This window comes from Electrophorus electricus, chromosome 5 (assembly GCF_013358815.1).
Source record: "Electrophorus electricus isolate fEleEle1 chromosome 5, fEleEle1.pri, whole genome shotgun sequence".
NCBI classification, from domain to species: Eukaryota; Metazoa; Chordata; class Actinopteri; order Gymnotiformes; family Gymnotidae; genus Electrophorus; species Electrophorus electricus.
In genome coordinates, this window is record NC_049539.1 from 16,229,268 (window position 1) to 16,239,918 (window position 10,651).

General features: G+C 34.4%; 1 protein-coding gene across 1 annotated transcript in view; it reads left to right on the forward strand.

Annotated features, from left to right (window-relative positions):
- The window catches only part of hip1rb (huntingtin interacting protein 1 related b), a 46,285-nt gene extending 36,400 nt beyond the window's left edge, over positions 1–9,885 (forward strand). The window contains exons 24-32 of the mRNA XM_035526652.1: positions 574–632; positions 771–801; positions 984–1,046; positions 1,219–1,319; positions 1,430–1,535; positions 3,012–3,135; positions 3,359–3,420; positions 6,322–6,549; positions 8,081–9,885. Coding sequence (XP_035382545.1) covers positions 574–632; positions 771–801; positions 984–1,046; positions 1,219–1,319; positions 1,430–1,535; positions 3,012–3,135; positions 3,359–3,420; positions 6,322–6,549; positions 8,081–8,089 — 783 coding nt within the window. The 3' untranslated portion in view covers positions 8,090–9,885. The remainder of the gene's footprint in view (positions 1–573; positions 633–770; positions 802–983; positions 1,047–1,218; positions 1,320–1,429; positions 1,536–3,011; positions 3,136–3,358; positions 3,421–6,321; positions 6,550–8,080) is intronic.
- The last annotated feature ends 766 nt before the right edge of the window (positions 9,886–10,651 follow it).

The window sequence follows — 10,651 nt, forward strand, 5'->3', positions numbered from 1 at the left end:
AATTCATTTCAATGCGGAGTTATTGCAGTAATAAATGTAGCAAGCAGCAATTAAAGTATCTTTGTACTTGATCAAATGGTCATGATAGGCCCCTGCATGGTCAGTGAGGTCTTCCTTTACAAGCACTCAAGTTACCTACCTACAGATTTTATGGCACATGTTTCAGGGGAAAACCAAAGAGAAGTACGAGTGGACAACACCAGCTCTAAGAAGAGCAAAGCAACAAAATAAATTTAAATGCGACTGTCATTAGCACTGTAAAGATTAGTGGTGTCTGTCAAAGAAGATTTTAGTGCTATCAGGAAGTTAGAAAGGACAACAGAATTATGTTAATGTTACTTTTCTTGCAAGATGAGTGACAGATGAACTGAAATTGAGTTCAATGAATCAAAACATCAAAATCACAAACAGGAATCCTCTCTAGACTAGTGGTAAAAAAAAAGGTTTTTCATTTGTAAAATGGAATCCATGTACATTTTAAAATCTCCAAGTGAAATTACAGGACATATCTAATAAATAGACAAAATATTTAGACACATTATTCTAATATAACTTTTGAAATTCTGACAATAGGAGATGATGAATCAGGCCAGACGAGACACTGAAGGAGTCAAGCTTGAAGTAAATGAGAGGTGAATCTCAGTTTTTTACATTACTTTTATTAATTCAACAGGTCTGCCAAAATATGTATAAATAAAACACAGAGTGCTATATTTTTTTGCATCTGGCTAAAACCATGTGATCATTCTTGCAATATAATTTATTTTTAGAATACTGAATAGCTGCACTGACCTCATGAAGGTAAGTTGCAAGTTGGTTTTTAAAGAATTAAGTTTAACTGTTTAACTACCAAATGTTGTCATTTTATTTGTTTGTTTATTTACTATAAATAAATTGTCCTTTGTTTTCTATTGTGTCTCATGTCTCTCCCTGTCATTCATTCTTCCTTCATGTAATCTGTTTCCTTTCCTCTTTTCTTTAAGGCTATTCGCCTCCTGGTATTGGCATCCACAGACCTGCAGAAGGAGATTGTGGAAAGTGGAAGGGTAACCTTATGAATGATGTTTTTTGCCTTTATATATTCAAAAATCCAGTGGGTTGGTATGTATGTATGTATGTATGTATGTATATTACTTTCAAACAAATAGAAAAATGTCAATATTACAATTAATTACTATGCATGCATTTTTTGAGTGTTTTGATTTATGCCATTTTTAGGGTGCAGCAACAGTGAAAGAGTTTTATGCTCGGAACTCTCGCTGGACAGAAGGGCTCATCTCTGCTGCCAAGGCAGTGGGATGGGGGGCTACAGAGTTGGTGTATGTATTTCCAACAAGTCTCAGCAAGAAATGCATTCCTAATACTCAGAATAACTGCTCGCTCTCTCTCTCTCTCTCTCTCTCTCTCTCTCTCTCTCTCTCTCTCTCAGTGACTCTGCTGACAGAGTGGTGTTACACACAGGCAAATATGAAGAGCTTATTGTCTGTTCCCATGAGATTGCTGCCAGCACTGCACAGCTTGTTGCAGCCTCAAAGGTTTGGGATCAACATTGCATTTTTTTTTTTTCTGTCCATCAAGCCTAAATTTGTGCTTTCTTTTGAATTTGGTTAATCTTGCTCTTCTGGGTACACAATAGTAAGTAAACAAACTTTATTTCTATAACCCTTTTTTTAAGACAAAGCTACAAAGTGCTTCACAAAAAATGTTAGAATATACAAAAGACTAAAACATACATATACAATTGGCACATAACCAGTAATCAGTGATCATTCTTGACTGACTACATGTACAAACGAACTCTGGGCCTATGAAAACCATTCCAAAGTTTAGTAAATTAACAATTATTTGTTAAACCCTCATTCATATAGCCATACTTGTATGATTCATATTCTGCAAGTTTGTGCCCTTATGTTCAGCTTTGCTTAAGTAGAGTAGGAAGCTGCAAGCTGGTGATATAGGGCTGTCAGTCAAGCGTTATTACTGGAATATTAGGACCAAGGCCACAGTGTTCTCAGGTAGGACTGATAAGCCAGTTGCATTGATAAGCCAGTGTTTTTATAATATTTGTTAATTTTCTTATTTTTAAATTTACAATACTATATTGTATAGCAATTATCAAATAACTCAATATTCAAACCCTTTTTAAAATGGGTTCCCTGGATATTTATTATACAATTACAAGTAATTTTGCCTCAGGTTCCCGCCAGCTTTATTTTAGCTGGACACAGGGATTAATAACCTGTGTGTAAAATATATTCATGTATGAATTAATATATGAACCCCATCATAATTTGTGTCCATCATAACCACGTTTAGCAGGTTTTAATATAAAGTATTACATTATTAATGTATTGGAATCCAATTACTTTCAGATACTTTTAGATTACCTTTTAAAGATTTACCTGCTATTAAAGAAGTAAAAATAATCAAGATAACTTCAATAAATCTTATGTCCGCATGAAACAAATCCTTTGCTCAAAGCTATTAGAACTTCAAATCACACCAAAAAGATCGCACAAATGCACCTCTGTTTCCAGTCAGACCCCAAAAAAAAATGCCCAAAATATCCTAGGTAAGAACACAACGAAGAGTACATATTTTAAAACTTTTAATAAAGGAAATCTATATTCAGTGCCGACGCTGTTGCAGTGCATCATGGGAACTGTTTGTTCATTTAGAACCATAAAAACGTGGGAAATGAGAAGAGAGTAAGTGTTCCTTTTTTAGTTGTAATATAATCCTACTAGAAATCACCATATGTTTAAAATGTTCCAGTAATATAATAGCTGTCTTTTTTGCTAACTGTAATGGAGTACAGTTAACTTTTTTAAATATCCTGACTGCATATCTCCATTTCCATTTCTACTCCAGCTTAGTTATTTGGTTGCTCAGCACATGGAGAGACATGTAGCATAAATAATACTAAAGTAGGATTAAACCTTTTCACACTCCTTCATTCCTTCTTTTGTCTGTTGTTCTTTTTATTCATGCTATTGGCATTTTCTTTACAGGTGAAGGCAGACCGTGGAAGTAAGAAGCTGTCCAGTCTTCAGCAAGCTTCTCGTCATGTGAATGAAATGGCTGCTAATGTGGTAGCATCCACAAAGACAGGCCAGGAGCAGATTGAAGATAAAGGTAAGTGTACTGTGATGTGTTAGCACTACATTAGAGGACTTTTGTATACTTAAGGTTTTATTACATTTATATAGAATTAGAATGTATATAAAATTTATATATTTGTATAAAAATATAATTAATACTTTGTTTTAAGTTTGTGCAAATTAGCATTAATCAGCTAGCGTTTAATTAATTGATATAGTCAAATTTATTCAGGTGTATGTATGTTTCTGATATATAGACACTATGGACTTTTCTGGCATGTCTCTGATCAAGTTGAAGAAAGAGGAGATGGAGTCCCAGGTTTGTGCCCCATTCTCTTCATTCCTATTCTCATCTTGTCTAGTGAATTTTTTTTATTATTATTTCCTGACATGTTGCTTGTGTTCATACAATATCCACACTGTTCATGGTGTCAATGATGTCTAAATAAATAGGATAAATCAAGGCAAAATTAAAACATTGCCATGACTGTGTGGGATGTTTATGAAGATGAACTGAAACCAAAACAGTTATGCAGCCTAGTAGATTGACAGTCTTGACCAGCAGGGAACACCTCTGTAACCAGCCATTGGAACAGATGTCTGTGTCCTGCAAAAATGATAGAAACAGTGTTAGTCTCCATGGATTCTGTTGTTTATGACTGGAGTGACTTTTGAGTGTTTGAGGAAAACAATTATGAGTAGGTTTTCCCTACTGGAAATACTCAGATAATGTCTTTTTAATATCTTTGTGTTTAAATCCTTCTCCAGACTTTTTTTCCTATTCAAACTATGCTAACAAGACAAGGTGATACTCTCAGTTTTAATCTGAATTGATACTGTAGCACTAACAACTGCCTAAACAATCCCTTTGCTTTAGAAAATATCATAGACGTACCTGCATTGGAATCAAGTTGCATTCTTAATTAAAATTTAAGATTGCATATAAACTTTCTAACTTCACAGGGTATCTGTGTACATTTGCTCATGGACTATAATTTTGGATTTCTACATTTCATAGAAACATGCCTTAAACCATATGATTACAGGTATTTTTAGTGCATGTACACCACCAGGATATAGTTACAAGCATAACTCGAACACACAGAAGGGGCAGATGTGTTCCTCATATTTACGAGTTGGCATTCTTTTAAAAAATAATACATGAGTTTGTTACATCTTGGCAGAGATTGGAAATGGGCACAATGGTTGGTTGTACCATTTCACTGTTGGTGTTTATTGCCTCCATCACCATTATAATCAGGGCTCTGAAGTGGTTTGTAGGTGGGGAGAAGATACAAGATGTTTTCTGGCTAACTCCAATTAAGGCTTACATAGATGATATGACAACACTGACAACTACTGTGCCTTGTACCTGGTGGTTGCTAGAAAAGATAAGTGGGCAAGGATGAAGGACACACTTAGCAAGTCTAGAAGTCTTTCAATTGTTAAAGGAAAACTTGTGCAGGAAAAATTCTTAATGGAAGAAGAAAATATACTGACCATAGTGGAGAAACCAGTTAAGAGTTTAGAAAAATGGTACAGTACAGTGCTAAATGATAAAGTGCAAGTTGTGGGGCTAAAGATTGAATTGATGAAGGATATTAATCATATCAAGAAATCATGTCTACCAGGTAAGTTGAAATTGTGGTGTCTGAAGATTTTTGTTAGGATCCAAGTATGTGGTGATCAAAGTAGCAGCACCAGTCACAGAAGTAGAGATTAAGTGAGTCACCATGCAGAGCTCTTTAGCACTAAGGGATGTGATTGTGCAAATGCAGTGCAGAAATAATTCAGGTAATTCCTAGAAATCTACATCACCAGAAAGAATGGGAATGATGACTAGTTTTATTTGTGAGAAGGAAGAGGCAGCAGGTGTGCTGCAGAAGTGTCACAAGGAAAGCAAGGCCAAAGGTTTTTTGGGAAAATGTAGAGAGGAGGAAAATCAGCTGGCAAGAGCTGTGCGCAATGGATGCAATTTCTGTCAGGTTTCTGCTTGGAGCAACTTACAAAATTCTTCCAACTCTGTAAAAACTTGGACAGTGGGTAGCTGAAGACCTTAAGTGTAAATTATGTGTGGAGGCTGGCATGCTGAACCATATTTTATTGGTGTATAAGGTTAGTTTGTTGCAGGGTTGATATGTGTGGAGAGACAATCAAGTGCTTAGCATATTGCCATTTTTATTTTATGGTATACACTGAGATGATGTACATCGCATTGCCTAGTGGTTTTAATAATAAAGTGATTAGGTTTGTGCAAGAGGGGCAACATGTTGGAGAGCAAGCACAGGCTATAACTATTGGTAGTGAAGCTCAAAATTGGAAATTGCTAGGCACACAGTGTATTGCATTAGCTATGCTGAGGCTGGGCATGGTGGTGTTCTCTGAAAGTAAATGTAGTATTTTATAGAGTAAACAATTCCATTTGAGGATGCAGTGGTTGAAGCTTTTGAAAGGAAAAAGCTGAAGTACACAGGCTTGGTGGCCGAGGTGAGTGAATGTAGGTGGTAAGAGTATATCAGACCGGTAGAAATGGGTGTTGACAGATTTGTAGCCAAGTCTGCCACATCATTGCTTGTGTAGTTCGGCCTTAGGGGCTGTAAATAAAGGGTAGCTGTGAAGGAGTTATCAGAGGTAGCTGAAAGGGCTAGCCAGTGGTTGTAGATACAGACAGCACAGACCTATTGGGGTAACACACCATAAAGGATGGAGTGGCTGAGGTCATCATTGTGTAATGTGGTAGATCTAAATATGTATGCTTATGCTATCTAATGCTGAGAACATGCCTTCATAACCTCTAGATTACACTACTACAACACATTGCTGGCTGGCTACCCTGCTGTCTCTTTAACTGAGCTTCAGCTATTTCAGAATGTGGCAGTCCACTTTCTCAAAAGGAGAAGGAAGTCAGAGCATATTACCCTGGTCTTATTAACATTAGCAATGTGTAGCTTATGGAGTTCAAGGTTATAATGCCCTAGGATATCATGCTGATCATTAAAGAGCAGTTTGCTTGTTTGCTTGTTTGCTTGTTTTTGTTTTTGTTGTTGTTATTATAATTCCTAAACTCTAGAATAGCTTTCCCGAAAAATATTAGGAACATAAACTGAGATGCATATATCAAAATTAAAAACTTACTTATTTAGACTGGCTTACACATAGTTTGTTGTTGTATTATTGTTTTGTGCAAAAACGTTACGTAGTCCACATACCCTTCCCTCAGGTGAAGGTCCTGGAACTGGAGAGCATGCTCGAAAATGAACGCCTCCGTCTGGGAGAGCTACGCAAAAAGCACTATGAGATTGCCGGGGTTCCACTGGAGCAGGTAGCCCAAGACAATGGTCTGCGCACCCCTTCGCCAACTGTGCCGTCCTCCCCGAAACCCTCTAAACCTACATTAATGAAGAAACCAGCTCTTGCTCAAAAGCCCAACATTCCACCCAAAACCATGGTAATGCTTCCACTGATTTGTGCATTATTAATCTTAAACGTACCTACCTAATTATTCTGTAAGGTCATCTTGGTAAATGCTACTGACAGACTTGGAGAGTTGGAGATGAGGCTCTAAATTGAGCCTAATTCTTTGCTGACATAAATACTACTCAGGTGGGATACATTTTCCAGATATAAGTCTGTGAAGTAAAGCAACCTAGAAGGACTTTTAATGTTTATAGACCGTTTGCATAGGATAAGAGATCTGTACAATTTACAGTTTATCTCAGATTATTTACCAAAAAAGTTTTAAATATTAAATATTTTGTCTTGGGGGCTATTATGAAATAGGTGCAAATGACTTGGATATGTAGCTAAAGAACACATTCATAAGCCATACTGCAATTTTACATAGGCACATCAGCTGTAACATTTAATGTGTAGTATGGATTATGTATGTGGAAGTTGAATTTGTAGGAAATAAAAGTTAATGGGCTATATAACACATACTTAAGCTATAACTGTGTTACTGCACACTAATCTAAATGTACGAAAGCATCATCTTCAAACAAGTCTCTTTAAGCACCATCTGTATTTTATTGCTGTGTCATATACTAATCGCTGCAAAAATAAAAGTAAATGTGTCCTCAAATGCCTCCATACATAAGAGAAACAGTAAAAACTTCATTAGATGATATTGACAAATATCCTTTTATAGACCTTTTTACATAGAATTTGATTGTTTTTATAATGCTTTTAATTAATATATTATTTATTCATAAATAAGGCTTTTATTACATTTAAAGTGTACATGCATACCTCAAAGTGTGTATGCATGTGTGTAGTGTTATTTATATATATATATATATAAATAACACTGCACACATGCATACACACACATACACACACACACACACATATATATATATATATATATATATATATATATATATATATATATATATATATATATATATATATTATAATTTTTTTTAAAAACCTAGCCTAAGAACTTTACTGTGGAGTAGTGGAGAATTTCCAACATATTAAAGTGAATACAAACAAAAAGTTAAAACGCTACAGTTCAGGGTGGTTCATGGATCTGTATTACTGGTTCTCTTGATCACTTGGGTAGCCAAATTATTCATCAAAGCAATGTTATGAATCAATTGAATCCTTTCTGTTAATGCTAAATTAACAAAAGTTGTTCCTAGCTCACACCCTTACATAAGCATTTAGCTTCCTAACTATTTAGAATAGAATACTTACTTTCTATCCCTAATACTGTAAAGTAATACATTACTTAAAATGTGAACTCTAGTGTATTTAATGTTGACACTGCTATCTGTATGACCCTCTATTAATCTATGTAATGTGAGTACTGTTATTTGAGATCATTTTTGGGGCAAGTAATTTCTCATTTATAAATTATACCCTGTGTTTACCACAGAAAGTGATTGTATGCTTGAAAGTGGTATTGGTGAAAGATGGACTTGGTGCATCTTTTAAATATAAAAGGTTAATTTACATGCATAATTCTTTCCTTACAGTACAGGTAAACAATTCCTGGACAAATATTGCTGAACCTGGATCTCCCTCTTAATGGACACTGCTGAAAACCCTTTTTTAAGTAATCTTGGGAAGTTTCCCCTTTCCTTTGCTTTTGTGCCCGATTCTCCCATGTTGTTCTCCCTTATTGGATGAATCATTCATTTGCCTTGGTTATTAAATGTTCTCCAAAAAGGTAAGTTGGAAACTTTTTTTTCCCCCTCAAATCTGTTCTATAAAATACTGAAATGGTAAGGTGTTGTTATATTATCGTCTAGCTTTGATATATATATATATATATATGACATTTCCTTTTACTTCAGAGAAGGAGGATTTTAAACAAGGCAAAGATTGTAGTATGGAAAAAGCTAGCATTTGGGTTTGTTTCTTTTGTTTTTCTTTTGCATTTGTTTTCTTGTGTTTATTTCCTATGTGTATTTTGTATTAATTATTTGGTTTGGGATAGATGTGTACTGGGTTGAATATGTTTATTTCCACCTCATTTAAATCTATGTTATGTGACTGAGCTAAATATTTCTTGATAATTCTAATATTTTTCTTTCTAAAATATCTTGAAATGATCATTTGAACAAATTACAGTTTGTAACTTTTCTCTGTTTGGTTTTTTAAAATGATTATCTAACAGTAGTTCAAACAAATCTGTGTTTATATAAGTTCTATTTTATAGACAATTGATTCCAAATGACTTAGCACAATGTTTTTTCTTTTTCATTGGCCAGTTCTCTGAGCTTGATTTCTAATTGCCTATTTTCTCTGATTTCTAAATACTGTTTTTAGAAAATGTGGGGTTATTGCTTATCTGGAAGTACAGAGGTGACTTGAATGAAGTGGGACTAGAAAGTAATAAAAAGGATTAATTATCCTAGCACATTTACTCAGTTACTTGCTTATAATGAGAAAAGTGGTGATCTAGATCAACTCCTGGAACGACTACTACATATTTATTAATTTCATAATGAGACATTTAAAAATATATATATGATAAATTGAACACTCACAAAGAGCCCATTACTCTCAAAATGTTGGGTGACAGTTCAGTTAGACCCAATATGCTTTTAGATTGCTAATTTAGATTAATAATTAATGCACAAGTATTACTCTGTCAACTTGCATAAATAAATGTGCCTTGCTTCCCTGATTCCCATCTTCTCTGAAAACATATACCTCTTGCTTTTGGGTTGTTTTTTTGTTTTTGTTTTTTTTGGGGGGTTTTGTTGTTTGTCTAATGTGTTGAGGGTTTTTTTAATCACTTAGGACAAGGTTTGGTACTAAATGTTTGGTACATGTAGTTTTATACTGTTACATATACAGCATTGTTGTTCTAATTGTTTTGGAGCACAAGGGACTAAGTACATTGGAGCAGTGTCTATTTCAAGTTTTCCTTTAAAACACTTCTTAGAACATCAGTTTTGCCATTTGATCTCAGCAGATTTTGGTTTCAGACCCCATGTAAAAAATCTTCTTTTACATGAATCCATTGATGGTTGGCGCTCTATGGACACTCCAATAAGTCTGCCCAGTTCCAAGGTCTTATTACTAAATATGTTACATACTATTTTCATTGCTTTTTTTCAAGGTCAAAATAACTGTGTTACAGTGGTGGAGGAGAGTTCATATCTACAGAGTACTGTAAAGTTATTTTAATTCTTGGAAAGAGGAGCTTAAATTAAACTTTTTTTTTCTTGACTTTATATAACATCTTTATAGATCCAAATCAGTTAATATATTTTAGTCATGTTTGATTGTCTCCCTGTACTAAATGCAAAGATTAAATGAACAATAAATGTTTATAATGGAACCTTTTTTTATTGAATTGGTGAATATTACTTCACGTAGAACAAACTGTTTGTGTCTGTACAATGTCAAAACAAAGTAAATAAGTACAAGTAGATAAAATATAAGAACACATGAACTCTACACATGCTAACCTTTTTATTTGGCCAGGTTTTTTTTTGTTTGTTTTTTTTTATTGCTTTGCCTCATTCACACTGAATTTGAAATTTAGAAATTGGTCATACAGTTATAGCCCAAACCTATTGGGTGCATACATGTAGGGATTACTGCCCTTCATAGTCCTCCAATTTTGAAATGCCAAAAATAATCTGTTGACTGCTCAGTTTTTTTGTACATCAACAGTTATTGCACAAGAGGAGTGAATAATGTGTACAGTTAATTCATGATAACATTTGGTAGTCTGTTGCTATTGTGTCTCAACAAGAGGACTAAAGGTTCAGTGGCAATAAATCAATGGTTACTAATGGATACTAAATATAACAGTAAACGTGCTTCAATTTTAATCTTTTGTACATGTCCTAAGGTGTGCATACTGACAAAATGGCATAAAAGCAAAGCAGAGTTACAGATATTGAAACTGTGTAAAATTTGATTGATTTCAGTCTACAGCATTTATCTGGTAAATTGACCTAACATATAAATGTAAGGAAACTTGCTGAAGAGATTTTGAGGGTTTTTTTCAACTTGCAAAAGCAAGTGGTGTATTTTAGAACTTGAAATTAAATAGTGCTTGACAATAAATTTTGTCTTATGACAAT